The sequence below is a fragment of the Echiichthys vipera genome (genome assembly GCF_963691815.1).
Source record: "Echiichthys vipera genome assembly, chromosome: 18".
Lineage (NCBI taxonomy): Eukaryota > Metazoa > Chordata > Actinopteri > Perciformes > Trachinidae > Echiichthys > Echiichthys vipera.
Genome location: NC_139843.1, coordinates 8,733,299 through 8,756,947, shown reverse-complemented (window position 1 = coordinate 8,756,947; position 23,649 = coordinate 8,733,299). Strand labels below are relative to the sequence as shown.

Here is a 23,649-nt window from a genome sequence, read left to right as displayed (position 1 = left end):
GATTATCTACGTTATTCCATGAGTCACTTCGCTCAGAAATCCTCTTTGTTGAATTCCCTGTTTCCACTCTTCCTTATGATCTCGTGGTTGGTGGCTGATGATGAGGCATTGCTATCCTCAAGCCTCAAGCGAGCCATGTGACGTTTGCAAGACTGTCTTGAAAATAGGCCTGTGTCCTCTTTTGGTAAGTAACTGTGATTCACATGATGTCCCACAATGCATGAGTTAAGGGTATTTACACAGACAGAGAAAACGTTCCTTGAACTGGAGGCCAGATTTTTATTTAGAGGCAGTTAAACGCAGATCTTCAAAGATACAACTTCTTCAGAAGATGAATGTGCGGTTGCTTAGATGTTTAATGAATTTTAGTGTTTCTCAGTGGATTAACAGTCCCCATGTCTTTCAAAGCAACTTCAGTCCCATTCAGTGGTATACCATTTTCCAAACATCTTTCAAAGACTGAGATAAGACAGATATATCTTAAATATCAATTGCTGGGACCTGCTTTAAGACATCTTATCAAGCTGAAAAGCTACACGCGGAAGGAATATACAATGCTGTAAAGCAATTAGCATCTTTTTGTCTGCTTTGCCTGGGAGATAACATCAAAACGAATCAAAAATTCAATTGAGTAAGGACAGATTTAAACAAGGTTCAAAAGAAGTAGGTTCTGGGATTTGAGTAAAAGTTTGAGAGCGACACTTCCCTCTGCTGGCAACAGTCCAAAATGACAAGTGGAGAAAGCAAGCAAGGGAGGTCATGAGGTCATAAATTTACAAGATGGGATGTAACTCTTGGAATGTAACATTTGTGCAAACAAGAGGAATAAAAATGAGTGGATTTAAATGTGTGCACGGGTGCACCCTGCCGATGTCTTTTATTTAGTGCCTGCAGCTCTGAGGAACAAGTCTGATTAGTTCAACACATTGCTGCTTAGAATAACAGGCTTGTTTTGGCTCCTGTAGCTTCACCATTAAGCACAAAGATGGGCGGGAATGGATAGAAAACAAAGTCTGATTATGTGGATGAACAATCTTTGTGTGTTTACCTTCAGGTAACTACATACAGGGAAATATCACCGTAGGATAAAAAGCTATTTACAGGAATACTTTAATGATCACCAATGATCACTTTATGATAGGATTGAAATAAATTGAAACTATATGCATGAAATTAGCTTCTTTTTATTTATTTCAAACTGAGTGAAGCAAGAAAATATATATTATTGACAACAGCTGTATTTTTAAGTTATAGTATGCATGTTAATTAGTTATATTATGCATGTAAAGAAAATAAAACATTTTGTCCAAATTGTACTTAATACACTACATTCAAATGCCACATTCATTTTTTTCTCATTTGACTTACACACTTATACAATGTCTCTTTCATATCTCTGTGTGTGTTTACTGTTGCTACTATTAGCAATAATGTAGCTTATTCGTTTCTTTTCTTTTTTAAATCAGCATATAAATGAATCCCATACTCTAACTTATCTGTGTTCATTGTTTTGGATATGTTTATTTTGTGTATTTTACAAATAACTAGGCTGTATATATAATAAAATCAAATCAACCCAAACTATTAGTTTTGAGCATAGATTGTTCTCCTTAAAAGAAAAGTGAAGATCTTAAAATTCACCTACAGTTTGATTTTCCTTCCGTTTATGTCACATTTATAACAATATGCTCCTACAGATTAATGTAGAATTTTGATTGACTGATTGAAATGTTTATCTCAAATATGGAAATAAAAAAATAAAAAAATAAAAACAGAAAACAAAACAAAAATAATAAGAATAATAAGCAATTAAAGCATTAAAGCAAAAATGAACACACCATTGCAGAGAGACAAAGAAATAAAACAAACAAACTAGAAAACACAATACAAATATAATTTAAGCAAGCAAAAAAAAATCTATTCACATATTTGAAAAGTAAGAAGAAGTATTATTTATTTAATCCCACCCCTTCTCCATAATTAGTCGTATTTAATCCTTTAAAGTATATATAAGAATTATATTATAATTTCATAATAATTTCAGCAATTTTTATTTTTTTTTACAATGTATTAATAACTACTTGTATTTACTTTATAACAATCAATTTACTTTGTAAATTGATTTCAGCACAATAAATTAAATTCAGCACAGTAAATAAACAGTAAATAGATGAATAAACATTAAATAAACAGTAAATAGATGAATAAACATTAAATAAACAGTAAATAGATAAATAAACATTAAATAAAGAGTAAATAGATAAATTAACATTAAATAAACAGTAAATTGATAAATTAACATTAAATAAACAGTAAATAGATAAATAAACATTAAATAAACAGTAAATAGATAAATTAACATTAAATAAAGAGTAAATAGATAAATTAACATTAAATAAACAGTAAATAGATAAATAAACAGTAAATAGATAAATAAACATTAAATAAAGAGTAAATAGATAAATAAACATTAAATAAACAGTAAATAGATAAATTAACATTAAATAAACAGTAAATAGATAAATAAACATTAAATAAACAGTAAATAGATAAATTAACATTAAATAAAGAGTAAATAGATGAATAAACATTAAATAAACAGTAAATAGATAAATTAACATTAAATAAACAGTAAATAGATAAATAAACAGTAAATAAAGAGTAAATAGATAAATAAACATTAAATAAACAGTACATGGATAAATTAACATTAAATAATCAGTAAATAGATAAATTAACATTAAATAAAGAGTAAATAGATTTAAAAAAACATTAAATAAACAGTAAATAGATAAATAAACATTAAATAAAGAGTAAATAGATAAAAAACATTAAATAAAGAGTAAATAGATAAATAAACATTAAATAAACAGTAAATAGATGAATAAACATTAAATAAACAGTAAATAGATAAATTAACATTAAATAAACAGTAAATAGATAAATTAACATTAAATAAACAGTAAATAGATAAATTAACATTAAATAAACAGTAATCTCCTGTGATAGTCAAACATATACTTAATTTCTGTACTTTGTGCATATATCCTCTCTTTACACAGAGTGATCTAGAGTGAACTAATCATTCATACAAAACTTTCCACCAGCTCTGGAGCAGTTTAACCAGCAGTGAAGGGTCGGGAGGGGGGGGTGTATATGGACTGTAATGAACGCCTACAGGGTGAAAAAGTTGTGTTCCCGTCCTCCCCCTTGCGGAGCGTCCTGTCACTGGTGGAAAATGGCTGCTCGGAGTGGCTCCCCAAAGCCCAGAGAAAAGTGAGAAAAAAGAAGTCCACATTAACAACAAGAGGTCACGACTGGACCTTTTCCTAACAGGCTACGCGACAACTCGGGGAGGACTCGACACTGACCATGTCTCGCTGGGTGCCCACTAAAAAGGAAAAGTATGGCGTTGGTACGTAAGGAAACTTTGCATGCTCCATCGTTAGCTCGTCCTAGCTCTCAGATTGCACAAGTTTAGGAGAGGATTGTGATTAGAAAGCGACTATTGTTTCTCATGTGCTGGGGTTTTAGGGGGGGTTAAATGTGCCTTTACTGTGTGAATGCAAATTCACACACACAGTGTCGGGATTTACCAGCTAGCTTTGCATGAAACGCAAAACAAGGAATGTGTGTCTATTGTGAGGAAGAGGACTGTGTGTATGTGTGTGTGTGTGTGGGGATTGGGAATTGTTAGAGGCGCGCCTAGTTGTAGCACTGTTTCCTGTGTTATGGGGCCTCCGCTACAAACTAACTAGCTAGTGACAGACTTTACGCACAACTTGTAACCTTTTGAGCTCGTGGCTTGTTTGTGTTTACGCCTTCGTCTCCCACACGGGGAGAGTCTTTGTTCTTTTGTGGTTCATAATTGTCACTTCCTCAAACGCTTTTAAAAGCAAGAGCCCTGACCCTGAGAACACTGTCCCGTTTAGCTTTCACTCTCCCCTGTATGTGGGCAAAACAGCACTCACAATGTAGCCTGCCATCAGAAAGTAGTCCTGTATTCTATGGAGGTAAATTTGGTGCATAACACATTTGTCGTTGTAGGAAACAGTCACACGTGTATCAGTAAACTTGTAGTTTTAGAGAAAAATGTTCCAGGAGTTGCAAACTTGTAGATTGTTTCCCCTCTCCCACGAACACAACACTACAGGTACACCTTCTCAAATACTGAATCACAGGTGCACACATCCTTTTCTACCATTCACAAATTATGAAAGTCATACACTGACATTTTCGTTAATTTTTTTGTTTTTTGCAGTGAATATGGTTTAAAACACCTTTACACACAAATATCCGATAGTTTTAAGTCATGGACAAAATGCGCACATCTGCAAATCAGTATGTGAATGTGGACAATGAGTGTTGCACACCTGTAGAATATTTTCCCATATATATATATATATATATATATATATATATAATTATTCTTGGATGTTTTTCTAGTACAAATGCAAGTATTAGCCCTACTGAGGTTAAATTGAATACTGACGTAGGGTTCAATAAGAAATGGGATGCCAACATATCTGTGTGTCACTGTAGAATGGATATTAACATTTAATTGTTAATCACTTGTCGTACTTTAATACAGTTATAGCGTGTTCCCATTTTTTCTGTTAAGCCTGCTAAGTAACCTCAAAAGCGTATTAGAAAAAAAATCCCCCCATTACCAGCACACCATCATTGGACTGGATATTATGGAAGCCTTCTTTCGCCAGTGTGAACAAATGAAAAGATCCTGCAAGTCATCATAATCAGTAACTTTCTCAAAAATAATGACTTGCTTTTCTCTAAATGACACAATTAAATGTTTTTCCCCCCACTATAACCAAGTACTTTTCTGCAGGCCCGATTAACCATTTCATCAAACTACAGCGTCTAATTTATTTAAATGTTGGCCTCAGGGACTACAAAGTGTGTTAGTACACTTGGCGTTAGATGTATGTTTTGAATACATTTCCCTTACGGTTTACGCAGCAGTTAATACGCATGTTTATAATTAATTGGAGACCAGGCGAGTTGCATGATTTGTTTTACTTTAATGGACTCGTAATGGGTAGTGAGAAATATGAGAGCAGCAGCTCACTGTGCTGTGCCTGAATGCCTGAAATAATAGTGTAATGGAACTAATCCTGATCTTTCTGGGGATCCCCTGGAACGTCCTGTTCAGTCAGCTCAGCACTGGAGCAAATAACACATTTTTTCCCAGACAAATCTAGTTTCAGGACAATGGGTTGCTATTTTTAGTATGTATACTATGTACATTGCATACTGAGTCCCTTTCAGTTATGTCCATTAGTGGGACTGAGGGCTTGCAGCTGTTTGAGGGATGCTGATGCAGATTGATGGATGAGTTCAGCAGGTTACACCAAAGCTCTGATTGGTAGACTACAGCTCCCAAATAAGCTCTGTTGTTTGGAGTCCACGCTATATGAGCCTGTGATCAATTTGTCTCTTGTCTTGAGCAGATATGGTTGGTTGTGATTTGGATTAGTGGGTGAGTTTCAAAAGTATATTATTCGGAGTCCAATGATTGCCTGGATATATTCTTAAATATCCATGAGATCTTGAAAGTGCAAGGTCTTCAAAAAAGAGAAAATTCTCAAATGGTTGCAAGAGTGGATGAGTCATTAGAAAGAAAGGCAGATGCCAACTCACTGCTGCAGAGGAGTGATGGGGAGAACTGCCATTGCACTTTTAATACTTCATGTGTTGACCAAGTCGCACTAATGAGCACTCTGCGAGACCTCTTATACTGGCAGCACTCTCACTGTGCACCGATTCCTGTTTCAGCACAACTTTTGTCATATACCATTACTACTACTCTCAAAATGGCCCCATGGCTTTATTAGTGTGTAGGAAAACCATCTCCTTAAGTCTTCTCACAGCGGTATAAATAATAAATGCTACTGTCTTCTTACATAGAGCCTAGCAGTGATAAGAAAGGACTTCAGCAGATTCAGTATTACACTATTTGGATGTTTGTCGAAGCAAGGCTTTACACAGTAGCTAGCTCCCAACACAGTACACGAATATTGGAAGTTGAACCTTATTAGATTTGTGTCACAGTAATAACTGCAAAAAAAAAAGAAATTCCATGAAATATTTGTGGTTTTGGAGGTCTCTTCTCTTTCTTCGCTGGGTCGTGAAGTTCTCAGCTGGTTGCTGTGCTCATGTGTGTGTGGCAGCCAAAGACCTCAGCAGCTCATTAGCTTCAGCAAGATCAGATGAAACCCAAATGATTGGTTGTAGGCAGAGCGGGGGGGATGGATGAGTTTTATATCAATGTTGTGACACAACAATAGATATCATCACAACATCACGATTAGGGCTGTTAACCACAGGTTATTTTCATTATCGATTATTCACCATGTTATTTTTCAGTTATATTTATAATTGTTTAGTCTATACATTGTTAGAAAATAGTGACAGATGCACCAAATGAATGCCGATACAAACCGGAAAATCTACACACTGAAAAAGCTTGAACAATTATTTAAATGGTTGAATAATCAATAATCATTTCAGCACCAGTTGTTTAATTAAACTGTGGTTGGTTAGCATAATTTCAAATAGCTTTTACCTGGGTGAGCTTAACACTGAAGGATTGTGTTTGGCGACCATGATAGAATTGATTTTAGTTATTAAATATATATCATGATATTTGATTTTAACAACTCTGCCGTCCCCCAGCTGCAGTGAGGAAGGACTAACTGCAGACTCTCCCCGTTCTTAGTATACAGCAGTAATGGTACTATAGTACTACTGGAGTTTTCTTGTACTTTGAGTCTCCATTATATGTTCTTTTATACTTCTACTTAACTACATTTCAGAGGGAAATATACCTTTTACTTAACAGTGAAAATGGGCTCCATCTCAACGAGCTGAATACAAATTTAGTAAGCTATAACAATACATCATTATCATTCACAAGGGCAATTCTTCTACATTATAAGTACTTGTACTCATGATAATTAAGGGACACTTTGCTGTTACCTCTGTACTACTACTCAAGTGGAATTTCCAATAGAGGGCTCTTACTCTGCTCTTACTCACATCGTTGTATTGGCACTTTTACTGATACACAGATGTCAGTTTGTGCTGTAAGACTTGTTTTTTATGTCAGCACCTAGACTTGATTTTGGAAACTCATGTTCTTAATGCATCTAGAATCCTCCTTATCCCATCAGAGGCAACACACTTTATTGCTTTTTACATTGTTTCTCGAGATAATTGTTACCCTGAGGCATTAGCTCCAATTCCTCCTCCAAACAATGTCTTCATTTCCACTGGCATGTTCAGAATGCCGCCTATCATCCTGGGTTTAACTCAGCTCGTCTATTGAATTGACAGAATTCGTTGGCATTTGTGATGAAGTTGCACACCAAAATAATTATTGGCTAACTTTAAATGGAAGATGAGGTTTTGGGCTCAGGGCCTCACTTCTTCCTCTGACCTGTATTCATACCATGAAAGAAGAGCAAGGCCGTTCATTTGTCAAAATACTATTTAGATCATATCTCTCTTGACCTTGAGCTAATTTCTCGACAGTTCTTCTCTTGTGAATGTCAGCCACCCTGGCATAAATCAAAGGGATCAGGCGTTCTGAAGCCTAGTTATTCTTGTGGCATCTCAAAAGTGATTTAACAGGGCCTCGGGGTAATGTTTTTTAGCTGTCTCCAGCTTCACTGATAAATGAACTAGAAATACTTTTTGATGCTAATTTCAACTGTTGTCTCATTAATTCTGTTTCATCAGGATGTTGCTGTTCCTTAAGAGAGACTTCAGAGGGTTGTGGTTCTCGAAAGAAAACCAGGGAACACTAAGCAGCAGGACTATTTACTGTATCTACACATCGCTGTTGAGACTTTAAATTACCTGTTTGCTGTCATGAGAAATGTTTTCCACCTTTCAGTGCATTTCACTTTGTAATTTAGCTTTAAGTAAAACATAATACCAGCTCAGAACAGAGAGAATGCTATGATTGTTCCATTTGGAGGTTTGTTTTCTGTCTTGCAGTTGCAGATTTGGACAGTAAGGAAATGCTGCTTCCTGTAGGTCAGATCAGAGACTGGCAGCTTATATAAGACGCCAATTGGACACATATACACACTGAGCTCTAAATGTTACACGCTCTGGTGTGGCTATGATTCATATGCAGACTGCAGACCAACAGGACTGACAACCCTAGACAGCTCTCATTTGGAACAGGTTAGCGGTGAGTGACACATTGGGAGCAGAAAATAGAGTCACTTAGTCTCTTGTAAGTAATATGTGAAGCTCCCGCCCTGCACCCGGCAAAACCATCTCTCACCCGCAAGTGCAGTAAATTAACAAATATGGTTGTTATTAAAACAGTCTCGGTTACTACATAAACTTTAACCATGTGTTTTAAACTCCCTGACTCGTATTTTTCTGCTTTGGCTGAGTGAAATTTGTGTCATTCCCTTGTCAGTTTACTTACTTTGTTTTCATATGCCAGGAGTTGATACCATTACATTTCATTCAGAAAAGGCCTTGTCTCACGCCTGCTTAACGCACAATAAATATGAAAGAGAAAAAGTATGGCTTTTGTCAGCGCTGCACTCCCTGCCAGATATCGCAGCTATTAATTTTGACATAACAAAGGATTCAACGATATTAACTACACAGTTGAGTGTTAGAGGAAGGCAGCTGATTTCTCTCAGCCTTAACTTTGTCCAAGGAAAAAAGCTGAGCTGGCAAAATCGGAGCCAGAGTGCTTTTACCAGAGTGAAATAAAGCTGCTGATTAATAGGAAGGAGCCAGGAGAAAGAAGGACGAGCTGCGGAGACGAGCAGAAGATGGGTGATTGTGTCTTTTCAGGAGGGAAACGAACACTTTCATCTTTGTTTGGTCTGTGTTACGGCCAGGTGGTGTTTATGATCAGCCACCTTTGCGCATTAATAAGACTTCACAAACAGAAATTGCTCGTCTTTTGCAACAGATGGAGGTGATAAAATTAAAGGATGCACAAAGCTACAACACATCCTTCCTTTGGTGTGGAAACCAATATGTGTGTGTGGTTATGTTTGGAAACAAAGTGTTTTTATTAAGCGCTGACTGTGAGAAGTATGCAACTCTCTTGAGTGATCACCTGGAGCCCGAAAGCTAAACTAACACCGTTATTTCCAGTTTTATGAGTTTGTGCATCATGGCATTGGATTATTTGTTTTTGTCGGCATGCAGGAGGCTGCATACAGCCACCACCTGGGAACACATCCTGCTCTAATTTATTCCTCACATTTAATACGACTGTGCTGCACATATTGAGCTGCCCTACAGATCTATAAACAAAACATCCAACTCTGCATAGACAACTTTACAACTTGATTTCCGACTTAGCTATATGTCACATGTTTGGTGTCAATAAGATCACAATGTGTGCTAAATCTTATGATCCATAGTCTAGTTGGGCTTTTGCAAAATCTGTGTATGATGTATGAACTGTCCAAAAACTTGAGGCAAGAGACTCGCTGGTGTCTCGCAGACACATTCCAGATATCTAGCAGGCTAAATATCTGGACCTGTCAGGCAGTCTGATGAGAACACAAGATACAGGTCAAAGATGTTGTCGCACCTATAGAACAAAGGCTATAAGATGTGTGTCTATTTAGTGAACACCTTTGCCATGACAACACCCCCTTCTTTTTTTTGTCTTCTTTGTGCTAACAGCTTGGAGGGCTTGTTTCTGGCAGACATTTCCCCATCACTTCTCGTGTGTGTTTTTTGTGACAAAACATAGTTTGGAGACCAGCCGTACACATAAGGGATTCCTCCTGGTGAAAGCTTTTGTGCAGTGTGTATGTGACCCCCTGTCAATCATGTTAAAACCACAACAACTTGCTGATGCTTTTGCATGATTCATTTTGGAGAAACTCCAGATCTGCTGATTAAATCCCCTAGAGTATTGTTCGACTAAAAAGTTCTTTAATCGAGGACAGCCCAAGACTTTAAGACTCCTAATTTGTAGACAGCGAGTTGTGTAGTGTGAACAGTACAGTGATGTGACGACTTTGAAAGTTGTGGATCGTGAACTTAGCTTAAGCTGTCTCTTAGTCAAAACTTTGGTCATCATCCTCCTCTTCTGTCTTTGGAGGTCAGTATGACTTTACTATTATTCATTCTGAAAGGGAATTATATATTAACTACGGGCCACACTGCTTGGTGAGGCAATTCTAATAGTACAGCTCCCAATGGCCTGCTGTGAGATGGTGGCTAAGACAAATGACAGCTGGCCTATTTAATCAGTGCATAGCTAAGTGGTTCCAGACTATTCTTTTTTGGCTCACCACCACTTAGACAAAGCCGGAACACTTTTACATCTTGTTTTAAGTGTCGCTGTCTTCCCAAAGGTTGAGGTGAGGGGGGGGGAAAGGGCATGAAGCAGTTGTGAACAAGTTAACCTCGGATTTACACAGGTGAAAGGTTTTTCAATTTGTTAACTGTAACTGTAGTTTTTTTTTAACAAAGCTACAATGTCTAACCTTTTGCCAACAAAATGTGGAGCAAAAAAATCCAATTAAATCTTGAGAGCGCTTAAAATGTAATGTTATGAATTAGAAATGAGTTAACTTCCTGTCAAATCATCATTTGTACCCTTTTGTAAGGACTTTTTTATCCCAGCTGTTTTTGTTCTTACTTTTAACTTCTGGAGAGGCTGGTTGGTGCCGACGAAGTGATTGGTTGCCTTTGGTGACAGTGGCAGACAGTGACACAATTTGATATTACAGACAATCTTTGTAGTGAAATGTGACACATGTAGGGGTAAGTGTCCTTGAAGTTCCATGACAATTACAGTGGACCGTGATGGACCTTCTTGGCAGCTTGTCAAAGCCAGCGAGACATGAAGAAGAAAGGACACACACACACACGCACACACACACACACACACACACACACACACACACACACACACACACACACACACACACACACACACACACACACACACACACACACACACACACACCTACACACCTACCTAGGTTGAGCATATATGATGACGCCATAGAGTTGAGTGACTGATAGGGGGCCCCCTATTGCTCGCACACTAGCAGGCGGTCTCCAGTACCCTGAGTATTGATTGTTGGACATGCCAAGCAGCTTGGGCATTGTCTGAAAAGAGTCCTGCTGTGCTGCTTTTGCTAGCTTGACAGATGGCTAATGGTGTGTAACACATCAATGTGAAACAAAGGTCACTGATGTAGATGTGTGTGTTATTACATATTTTGATTCAGTTGGATGAAATTAATATATAAGAGTAACCTTTTTAAGTGCCATATTGGATCAGATTGGCAGTAAACATGATTTTATGAAGTTGTAAATGGACTTGCATTTATAAAGTACAGTAGTCTCCAACCCTGCTCCTGGAGAGCTACTGCCCTGCATGTTTTAGGTATCTCCCCAACACTAGTTATTCTTATTAACTCCTCATCAAGCCCTTGACATGCTTCAGCTGCTTTATAATGAGCAGATCATTTGAATCCGAGTAGGGAGATACTTAAAACATGCAGGGCAGTAGCTCTCCAGGAGACCACTGAATAGTGCCTTTCTACTCTTCTGACTGCTCAAAGCGCTCTACACTACATACCCCATTTGCCTATAAACACACACATTCATACACTGATGGCAGAGGTAGCCACCTGCTCATCAGGAGTCTAATCTAACGCTTCACCCACCTTCAGGAGCAATTTGGGGTTCAGTTCCTTGCCCTTGGACACTTGGAGATGTGGGCCAGAGGAGCCAGGAATCACATCGCTTCCGCTTTACCTCTGAGCCATAGATTACCCACCTGGTTCATATTCATGAACCTCGGCTCAGTTTAACACAAGCTTACATTCATGAACTGAACCATCTGTCACAAAACGACTACTGGCGCAAATATGTAATCCCGTAAGATTAATAAAACAAAGCACCTTTCCTCCATGACACACAGATTATTTATAGTACCCTTTAATTTACCCCAATGCCTGCAAGCCAATATCTATTTTTAAATGTTCCTTTAAGATACTCAGCCACAAACATCAAGAAACATTTATTTCCTAATATTAGATTTTTCTTCACAGGAGACGCAGTCTTAATACAGAATAAGCAGTGCAGTTGCTTTATGGAAACAAAGTTTAATGTCTTGGAATAAAAGCTAGATGGAATAATTGGCAATGAATGTATGGCTGTAAACCCAGTCTGTACTTAGTATTCTCACCAACATCTAGCTGACCACTCTGGCCGAAGCTTTTTTCTACCAGAGTGATGAGCTTGCAGCTGAGCTGAAGATGTGCCAGGCTGTCAGGGGGGGATCTGACACTGGACGAACTATCTGTTTCTGTGGGTCAAGCATGGGCTAAAAGGGCTGGATCCCTGGGAGAACTCATTTCCCAAGTACCTTAGAAGACAGAGTCTAACAGTAAGCAGTTGGCAGGTATGATTTGCATGTATGCATAGCTTAAAGAAGAGTGCCAATGGCATCGACATGCAAGCTGTTATTAAAGTCCCATAAGCTGGAAGACATTCTCCACTGAACATATTTATTTTGCCTAAGTAAACTTCCCCACAGTTACGTTTTCCACTCATTATACTGTATTGGTTTTTGAGTCTTCTAATCCCACATGCTGAGATTTATGCGTAGAGCTCAACAACTATCAGACTATTCACGTTCTAAAAATGTCAAAATTGATATCAGCTGTAACCCATTTTATTGTTGCATTTGTCACCTTTTAAAATGTCCCATGGGTTGTTTTGGGGACTTGTAATGGAGGTGTCAGTCATTGATTGTGGTCACAGACAGGCTTGGGATTGCCACGTGCAGCAAGAGACAGCCTTTCAGCACGGCTGACATTTAATAAAATGGCCTTTTGTGTGTTTGTGTTTATGTGTGTGTCTCTGGCTAAATACTTGATAAAGTCAGAGGAGAGATGCAGCTCAGATTTTGGTGGCCCTGGAGGCAGTTATAGATTTCAGTGAGTGGTTGGTCTATTCTGTGATCAACCTTTAGGGATTTAGATGAAGTTGTCTGACTGCAGTCGCTGACACCTCCCAAGTCTCCCTTTTGTTTAAAAAAGACATGATCGAGACAAGGCCAGAAATCCAGATGGCAAATTGCATCACTTTGAACAGTCACAAAATAATTTGAAATGCTAAATTTTGGTAATGATTTAGGCCCAAACATGAAAAATGTTTTTTTTTGGTACATTATGAAAACAGTACACTCATGCTTTTGCACTTTTCAGAAGTGTTAGTTAAAAATATCTCGCCTGCGATTGAAACCAAACCGCTCAACAGTCATTCGTGAAACCACAAGTGTCAACTTAGCCACGTCACCTAATAGATACTGAAAGTAGACAAATGAATAAGGCCCTGCAAACACAACAACCGAAGAACCTAGCCTATAAATACATAATTAAATGCATACTGTTTGGTTTTGCTGCATGCTGCAAAATGTTTCCGAGCGCTCATGTCTGGCCTTTGCTACTCCAATTAAGTTATTAAATGAAACAATTGACGACTAAGTAAATCTGTTTTTCTTATTGAATTTAATTAAATGAGGAACCTATTATAACACCAACAGTTTTTTAATTGTATTTCTGTGCTCGTGCAATGATAGATAGAAATTACATCTAAACTGATTAAACTGTTGCTTTGTTTGAAAAGAGATTACAAGACCTATTTGACTTTATTGTTTATTCTGTATCAGCGTGATCAAACATGTTTTTTTTTTAAATTTCAATTATGTTGTGGGCTTATTGTGTATGCTGTTATATTGTTTTCCCTGTGGACTAAAGCGCTGGACAGTTTCTGGGATAATACATTTGATCTGAATCTAGTTTGCAGTAAGCTTATGGTCCAATTATCATTCATATAATTTGAAAGGCCCAATTGTGACGTTTCGAGTGGCTGGTAGCCTTGCACACTATGTACATACTTTTAATTCTTTGCAATCACAGCGATCGTAATTTAATTTCAACAGCTTAAGACATTAAGGCCACATTAATTGTTGGATCTTTGTTTTCTTTGGGTGACTGAACCAGTTTCTGTGGTGGCAACACGGTTCAGTGGATCTTTCTGGAAGGGAATTGCCTTCGTCTATTTCAGCAGCTGAACACAGGGCATTTTAGAAGTTTGCATGATCTGAATTAGAGGAGGAATACGTGGCTAATATGAAGATATATTTGATTCAGCTAAATTGGAGCGTTAATGTTGCAGTCTCTGCTGTATCCGCTTGTTCACGAGTTGTCTTCTGAATGTTCCTCACTGTGTAAGAATGCCTGTCTGGCTTTTAAGACTGCTTGACAAGTTTGATGTTGACAGTTCGAAGCAGTGGGTGACTGCGGGCAACCTTTTCTAACATTATCACTGATCTTCCCGACCTTCTTCTTTTCTGTAGGACATTTCAAAAGTATTGATGTCATGCTGCTCTCTCATCACTGACAGTGTGACTTCTGCTTCAGTAGAACACAGCATCAGCCTTGTGGTTATAAATAACAACGCGAAGAAAGGTCCGAGGCATTTCCCGTTGCATGTGGCTCTGTTTTTGCTCTACTTGCACTACAAGATGGAGCAAATAGCATCTGATGAAGGTCAAATGCTGCATCATATGCTTGTCAGTGTGAAGTCACATTTTTGTGCCACCATAGATGTTTCAAAGTAAACTTGCAGAGTTTCATCAAATATTTGAAGGTAATTATGATGAACTCATTAGCATGCCTATCACAAGAGATGTAACACAGGGCGGGAGATAATTAGGAACTTCTTGCCGTGCAAAAGGCTAATCTGTGTGGATTCTGCCAATTTTCTACTGTGTCTTGGGGTATGAGGCAGAAATATAACACCGAAAGATGCATTTATTGTGGTTAAAAAAATCTCGCCTAAGTCCTTTTTCAATTTTTATTTTCAATGATGTGCCTGCAGAGTCAACGAGTCATAGAGAAAGTGTTACAAATAATCGTATTCATTTTAAAGCTCATGACTTGAGATGTTTGTTTTATAGTGCAGACAGGTTTGCTTCGCAGGGCCAGTGCAGATACTTGTGTACCACCACAAATTTCACCAGAGACCACTGTGTGAGAAACTCAGTGCTCTGTAATGAGCAACGTTCTGCTCTCTCTCCCTGTTGTATTGGGAAGATGATTTTCAATTAAAGGCTCTGCAGAGGCATGGGGAGTTATCGGCCTGTGTTAGAGATTGTACCCTGAAGCCTGTGTTGGAGCTGGGCACATGGCAGGAACGTCTGCCAAAAGGAATTACTGCTGTTGGCATTCAGATCTGGCATGTTGTAGTTTCTGCACCTGCTCCCCCCTCAGCTGTACACTATTATATTTTTTTTTACAGTGCTTCTGTTTTTTTTTAAATGAGGTATTGTTAATCTTCCTGTAGCCATTAAAAGCATCAGTATTTCCTTCTGGCCTACTGGAAATGCCCAATCTATTGTGATACAGTAATAATCTCAAGTGGCATTTCCTGCTTGTTTCCAGTCAGAGGAAGGACTCGCGTTACCACTAAGCTAGAGAGAGACCTGAGGCTTTTCTATCTCTTAGCTCAGCTGATGTCGTATTCATTTCAGGTTAATTACAATAGCATTATCTCCAACTGCAGATAAAGCTAAATGGCTGTTATTTATAATTCGTTTAAGAGGATATTGGGTAGTTCTGTTGGCATTTATCCCAGGTTCACTGTCTGCATTTACTTCTAAATTTGAACCATCAGACGTCAGTCTGAATGCCTAAAGCCTCTTATTAGACCCTATTAGAGTAATTAATTATCATGTTTTTCCTGCCTTGTAGGTTGCTGAGAAAGCTCTTTCTTCTTTTACATCTTACTACATTGCTGTGTATTTTAATAACATTTGAGGCTTTAATTTCTTTTATACTGTTTTGAATGATAATCTCCTTGAGGGTAGAAGATAATTAAGAAAAAAATAGGAATTGTCCTTGTTAGACCCTTAGGGCGCACTCACACTTTGCCTAAGCACGTTTCATGGCTAAAGTCTAGTTCGTTTGACCAGTGTGAGGGCACACTCACACTGTCCTTCCTCACCGGGCCAAAATCGGTTTTTCGGCTAAGGCCTAGTGCGTTTGACCAGTGTGAGTTCAGCCGCTCCGCGCATGACTGCGGCCAGCGGGCCGTCCAAGGCCCGCCTGAGAGAGGTGTACTTTTGTAGAGCGTGTTTGCACATGTACGAGCACGAGCGTGTGCACGTGTACGAGCACGAGGCCTACGACGGTTCTGACGTAATTTATGTGCGCCTGTTCGGACATAGAAAATAGAAGGACGGACACCCAGGACAGTGTAAGTGCGCCCTGAGTGCAACCGTACCGCGCCTAGGCCCGTTTGGGAGAGGTGGGCTCTTGTAAAGCACGTTTGCACATGTACGAACACGAGCATGCGCACGTGTACGAGCACGAGGCCTATGGCGGTTCTAAAGTCATTTTATGTGCGCCTGTTCGGACATAGAAAAAAGAAGGACTGACCATGCGCGGACATTTAAAACAATGGCAGAGAAAAGTTCACGTTGGTGTAATGCGGAGGTGGAGTGTTTACTGCAGGGTGGGACAAGTACCCTAATGCACGGGCGCTTATTCTTACACTTATTTCTTTCTTTCTAAATAGCCTGCAAGCCAATCTGAGTGCTCTGTCCTTTTGTCTGTCCCAGTGTGATATCTCAGGAACCCCTGGAGGATTTTTCAAATGTGCCATAAATGTCCACCTTGTATCAAGAATCAACTGAGAAGATTTTGGAGGTCAAAGGTCAAGGTCAAGGTGACCTCGTGTGTGTCTGTCCTCTTCCTGTGAATGGGATACATCAGGAAACCCTGGAGGGAATGTCTTTAAATGGGACATCTTGTATAAAAAGTGTGCACACATGAAAAGGTTGAGTACGATAAAAAAGTGACATGAAAATGTGCGGGCCGTGCAGCAAACTCTTTTCTTGCTCTGTAACTTGGCAATTTCACAGTCCACCGACATGCATGTGTTAGGTTAATTGGTGACTCTAAATTGCCCGTAGGTGTGAATGTGAGTATGAATGGTTGTCTGTCTCTGTTTGTCTCCATGTGTCCTGCGATATACTGCCCTCATGTCTGGTGTGTATCCCGCCTCACGCACAATGTCAGCTGGGATTGGCTCCAACCCCCCTGCGACCCCGTTAGGGACAAGAGGTTGAAGATGGATGGATGGATGGATGGAAAAGGAAAATGGGCAGTGGCAGGCATATGCAAGGTTTTATGAATGCGAATATTTTTTGGCATAAGTAAATTTCCTCATTTGTACTTCCGGAATGTGGAATCCTGGCATAGTTTTTGCCCTCTCATCCCAAGCTGATGTTCCACCCGTTGCACTAACAGTACTTGGCCACATCCCAGAGGAATACCTGTCAGCTCTGCTGCAGAGCTCCCTTTAGGCCAGCCCCATCTCACCACCAGTAGGGCTCATCAGGAAAACACAGTAAACACCTGCAACAGCACCTCACTCAGCTCACATTGGTTCCATACAAATGACCTTGATGTCAGCCAGGGGTATGCTTGATTACTACTCCAGTCATGTCCTCGAAAGGCTTATTTAAAAACCTTTTCTCCTTTTGGACATGAAGTCCAGCCCCATATAGGAATTCATAGTATTAAAAAATCTTTCTGAGGTAATATTTTTTGCAAAAGACAGACTTATGTGACACTAATTTAGGGAACATTTTCAAAATCGAGCCTGACATAATGCATCGTCTGGATATTACCATCTTGCATCCAGAGAGGTAGGGGTGTGTGTGCGTGTGCGTGTGCGTGTGCGTGTGCGTGTGTGTGTGTGTGTGTGTGTGTGTGTGTGTGTGTGTGTGTGTGTGTGATCCCTCTCTGCTCACTTTGATTCAGTCTTGCTGCCTGGAAAAGGGAATTCTCAGTCAACTGTGTGCTTATTGACCTCCTCCTTACTTTATTTGTAGCACTGTGTTCAATTTTGACTCCTGAAAAATATTGTTTCACTATTTTCTCGCAGTCTGCGGTTCTTTCTCTTTGTCTCATACGTGATTGGCCTGTGTTGTCCACAGTCTTTGATTGCCCTTGCTCAAATAGACATGATTGGGTAGACACAAGAGCTTAATTCATTGTGTACCAAATAATCTACACATTATTATTCTCAGTTTTAAGTTCAGGTGACGTGTCATCTTATGTCAGGTGAGAATTGAAACGTGTCAACAGTTTTCAACTTTGCAGTATAAGTAGGACAGCATCCTCTTTTTTCAAAAAACAGAACCATGTAAAGCTACTTTTAGAAGCCAAGTAGACCTGAGGGCATCTCTGTGGTAGCTACATTCACAAGGTAGCCACGCCCTAAGGCATACCCTGCTTTATCTTCTGTTTTACTCTAGTCTGATTCAAAAGATATACAGTGCAATGACTCTCTATTTTGCAAGGGCACTGTCGCTGCATCCAGGGCATAGGACCTCCCAAGATGACTGTGGATGGTTTAAAGAAATACAATCAAGCAGAGTTTTTTTTTTTTACACTTTCCCAAAATGATAAAAGCTGTAGCCCGACCAGACTCTAGCACTGGCACAGTGCTGTGGAGAGGGCTAGGCGACATGGCCAAAATCTTCTGTCCCAGCATAAGTCATTTCATATCTCGATAACAATATACAGTATATCACGATATAGCATGTTTTCTGGAAAATTCAATAAATAGTCTGTGTAAAATAAACACATGGTAAAGCCTATCTTGGTATACACCTGCTATTGTTCACGCTGGTTATCTGTCACTAGAATACTTGAACTTATGTTACTTACACCTGTGCTTTCCCTACTACAACAAAAATCAAAAATGTCTGCTGTGAAAAAGGTCTGTTGAGAAGCGAGTACATCTTCCACAGGCTACAGAAGTGGTATTTGCATATACAAAAAAATCTCTGTAATGCTCCTTTTTAACATAGCAAAAGCAATTGACAATGTCTGCGGTGACAGGACCCTTGATGTCATCTACGTTCTGATTGACATTGCAGGATTTTCTGCCTTGTTGGTTCTTCAGAAGGCAAGCCCAACCAGACTGAGAGCTCCACTCTGTCTTTTCCTCCCAGAGCATCCTCCTGTCTGGGATTTCCTGGCTGGCTCTCTCTGTGGGCTCGCAGCCCACGGGTACTTTATGCAAACATCAAAAGGCTCAGTCTCTTTCCAATGAGCATTTTCTATGCACCTCTCTTTTCTCCTTTTTTCCCACCCCTCCTTCATCAGTATACTGTATTCTCATCTGAGTGTAATGATATGTTATACTGCGTGGATTAGTGCAGGTTATTAGTGAGCCCAAAGTGTAGAATTACAATCAATCCAATGTTTGTATGAGTCTGCTTATAATTGTGGAGAGGGCGTAGATGTGCGCCAGCTAAGTGGCTAGGTCTGTAATCTGATTTCTCACTCCTTTCCTCTGATGATAATGTTCTCTGAGTTTGCACAGGCGGCTTATGCAAGAGGTTATGTATGGCAATGAGCCCCCGGCAATTGATGCCGCTGTTTATCACGTTTCCAAAAAATAATTTCCATGCCATACTCCAGGGAAAATATGGTCTACTTCCTCATTCTCTTCGTCTTTTTCCTCTGATGGATTTTCTCTTCTTCACTGCTTCCAAATTGACATTAGTTTACTCTTGAGTATGCAAATACAGGGTTATGAGTAATCAGAGCTGTCATTCAACCCCCACGCGACAAGAATCACTTTCCTGTTCCTGTGTTAAATTGTGCCATCATTGCCTCACATGTCAGAGTTGTGTTTGATGGTTGTCATTTACTCAGCATCTTCCCAGGGTGTCATTTGTGTTAATTTTGTGTTTGCACCTCTTGCCCAGTTTGACACCCCCCCCTCCCATTTGTTAGACATGAGACCTAGTCTCATTTGAAGTGATCACAGGAGCAGTTTTTCATTTTCCATTTTCAGATGAAATATGATGCTTTATGTCTCCATCAGAGCTGCTTGTTTGGACTTTTCAGTACCTGCCATTTAGATAACATGCTGCATCAGCTAGACCTGTGACCCAGTTTCAAACAAACACACAGATGCAGCAGTTGATGGCTTTGCAGGCTTTTCTGGCCACTCTTAATGATGGTTTAATTGACTGCACCCCGCTGCACAGTGACTAGGCTGCTCCCTGTTGGCTGCTGCCAGATTAATCCCACCTCCCTTTTGATTGTTTTGTTGCTTTCTCCCCCTGTAGGTACCTTTTGTATCCCAGCGTGGTACCAATGAATTCATTTCCTGGGGTCTTTGTTCCATTGTCAGCCCATGGCTCGTGTTCTGGTGGATTCGCTGGGCTCATTGGATTGTTCTGGGGATCGCTATATGCATTGTGGACGTGCACGTGTATATGCACGTACACTTTGATAACAAAAGCACAGGGCTGAATGAAACAAGCCACACATGGTATTTCATGCAATCCATTAAATGGTGAAGTGGTTGGCTGCTTGAGTTATGCTTTACATGCTGCTGATCATCAGACACAGACTGTCAGAGGTATTATTATTATATAACTGCATGGCCAATTTTGAGGCTGCACTTTATGATGGTGTTAAGCAAACTTCCCATGAAATGTCTCTTAAGTCAGTGTGGGTCTACTTAACCACTGACCCGTCCTCCTCTTTGTGTTTTGCATAAGCTGCCATTATTTTTGTGATATTTCTTCTTGCCAAATAGAATTGTTTTACAGTATATATATATATATATATATAAGTGCTGAACCAGTCATTCAGCTCGTACTACTGTGGCTTCTTTTTATATTTTATACAAGTTGCTTTTTGCTGCTTTGGTTACTCAATTATAGTCTTACAAGGTTGTCGGTCAGAGCTGGCATGTACTGTACTAATTGGTATTCTCAGGCATCAGAGGAGCCTTTGTAACTGTGATGTGAAATTAGTTTGAGCCAAGTTTTTACTCTGTACTAATCAGAAATCCAAATTTCATTGAATTGATGAATTATTTGGACTTTGAAGAATCAAGAATATTAACAAATTCCCAGGACTTTTACATTTTGTTGACCAGTAGTTTAATAAAAAGTAGAACTTTAATAAATCAGTTGACTTCACTTACTTTCAGAGGATGTGTGACAGGAACACAGTGAACAATTTAACCCAAGTAGCAAAAGCAACAGAAACACAGTGTTGTAGATAATTGTCCAGAACAACTTAAGAGCTAAATGTCAAAAAAAAGTGCTGTGTGCCGCCTGATGTGGTAATGAAATATAATCATATCCTCTGATGGCAGGTGATTGTGGGAGAAAACGGGCGATTCACTTGATGTACCATTAGCAAGCTGGGAAGGCTCCAGTGCCTGCCGGCAGGGTTGTTTTTTAATTAAGTCGTCATTCACCTCTGGAAGCCTCTAATGAAGTGGCTCCGTATGCATTCCCTTGGTAGGACATGCATACACACACAGACACACACTTGTCATTCTTCTCTGCAGGTCTCCTCACAAAATGGGCACCGTTCTGTCTGTCTGTCAGTCTGTCTGTCTGTCTGTGTCTGTCTGTGTCTTTCTGTCTGTCTGTGTGTGTATGTATGTATGTATGTGTGTGTGTGTGTGTGTGTGTGTGTGTGTGCGTGGCCCTTGCAGGATTTCTCAAAGACAGGTGTCGGTCATAGCTGATTTGACACATCTTGTTCACCTATAACTGAATTAGAGAACAAGTGCCACCAGTCAGGATTTTATTGCCATTATAACATGTTGATGGAGCTCTGACAGTACATTGATATTAGCCTCCATTATATTGTTAGATCTACAAGAAAATGTTATCTGTACTGCGTGTAAAAGAAATGTTTTTTTATGTGCTACTGACTACCATTCGTAAAATAAAACGCAAATACATCCCACGTGTTCATAGTGTTTCCCTACTTCCCATGTTTTATTTCGTAGTGATAATTTCTATTTAGCCTACTTTTGCACCTAACCTTACCAATATCAGTCTAGTATTTCTTCTCTGACGGTCAAGATGCATCAAAGATGGTGCTCCTGTGCTTGTCAGGGGGTGTTGCTGCACCAACAGGAGAGCAAGACTAGCTACTCCCATTAGCAGCAGAGCTTTTAGCATCCTCGCCTCTGTGTTTAATGTTTAGGGTCAATGTCTTTCCATCGTTTTAGACCGCTGCATTACTGTTGTTGGGAAGCTTTTATTGCACATAACGTACCAAGTTACTGTCAAGTGTGTGAATTCGGTAAACCACCTGTTCATTTAGCAAACAAACAATGCAGACAAACATATGCTTTTGTAGTGTTCTCTAGAGAAACACGCATGTTATCATCTTCTTTTATCTGAGTACACTTTAGAAAGTTAGGAACACGGCAATATTTTATTATCTCGTTGTCTCCGTCCTTTAATTCTGAGAAAATCTTTTTTCTACCAGCATTATTGTTGTTTTGTCGTTCACCATCATTATTGGTTTCTTAGCAGTGGGCAGTAGAAGTGTGTTGATATTACTGGTGCCAGGCCTAACCACCACTGGGTGGGTGGACATCCTGTGGATGTGTGATGCCTCTACTACACATTGCAATGGCACACAATTAGCGCCACAAGGGACCCAAACACGTTATTGTCTTTTTCCTCCTCCTGTAATATAGCCTCCTCTTATATTGTCCTCTCTCATCTTTCTCCAGCAATCTATAACTACGATGCCCGGGGAGAGGAGGAGCTGTCGCTGCAGATTGGAGACACAGTGCACATACTTGAGACACATGAAGGTGAGAATAGGCTTGCTGATGACACGTATGATCAGAGCTGACACACCAATGTTTAACTGATTATTTACCCGTCATCTCTAGTTCCTATTTTGCTTTGTCAAATTTTTCTAAATATGATCAGTATAATATCTGTAAAGCAATGGCAATGATGTTAAATGAAGGCAGCAGCAGCAGCAGCAGCAGCAGCATCAGCAGCAGCAGCCCCACACTCTTCACTCTGTCTGCTAGTGTTTCATTGTAAAAGCATGTTACACATTGTTATTCTCAATATTTTTTTATTGGGAATTCATTAATAAAACAAATGACTTTGTCCCTGGAAAGTCCCTCTCAACTAAAAAGATATTTTTATTCTCCTTAAATGTCTGGTATTGACTTGTATCTGTGCAAAGTTTGTCACTACAGAAGTGTTTTCATATTCCTCATATTCATATTCCTCCTCTTCTGAAACTCAAACATAACCTGGAAAAGCTATAGTTGGCAAGTCACTTATCAATAAATAAGTCCCTGTCTATTATTGTACACACGATTTGACGGGGAAAACAAACACAGGTAAAGACACCTGAAACCTTCAGTGCAGAGTTGCTTATCATTACAGAGAGAAAACACACTGTCATCATACCTGTCAGCCACTGACAGCTACAAATTAACAAGCTAACAAACAACAGAAACTACTAAACTACACTACCATTCTGATACGTCTGCTAGGCACTGATTTTAGTACACAACAGAGTACAACAGGGTCTGACTGACACCAAAACTATAACTTGCGTATTGCTAACGTTAGCTCCATGGGCAGCCAGCTCAGGCTCTGTGTCTGTCCATCCACCCGCGGGGCTCAGCGAGTAGCACCCGCCATACCGTCAGATGGCCATCCACCCAAGATGCACCGCTGACTGCTGCCTGTAGGCCTATGGCTGATTCTCTCCGATTGGCTTA

The 23,649-nt window shown here is 39.5% G+C and overlaps 1 protein-coding gene across 2 annotated transcripts in view; it reads left to right on the top strand.

Moving 5' to 3' along the window:
* The first annotated feature begins 3,238 nt into the window (after positions 1 to 3,238).
* dock1 (dedicator of cytokinesis 1) overlaps positions 3,239 to 23,649 on the top strand; it is a 178,449-nt gene continuing 158,038 nt past the window's right edge. For both annotated transcript variants that reach the window (XM_083932897.1, XM_083932896.1), the window contains exons 1-2: positions 3,239 to 3,415; positions 22,630 to 22,713. In XM_083932897.1, coding sequence (XP_083789023.1) covers positions 3,373 to 3,415; positions 22,630 to 22,713 — 127 coding nt within the window. In that variant the 5' untranslated portion in view covers positions 3,239 to 3,372. The remainder of the gene's footprint in view (positions 3,416 to 22,629; positions 22,714 to 23,649) is intronic.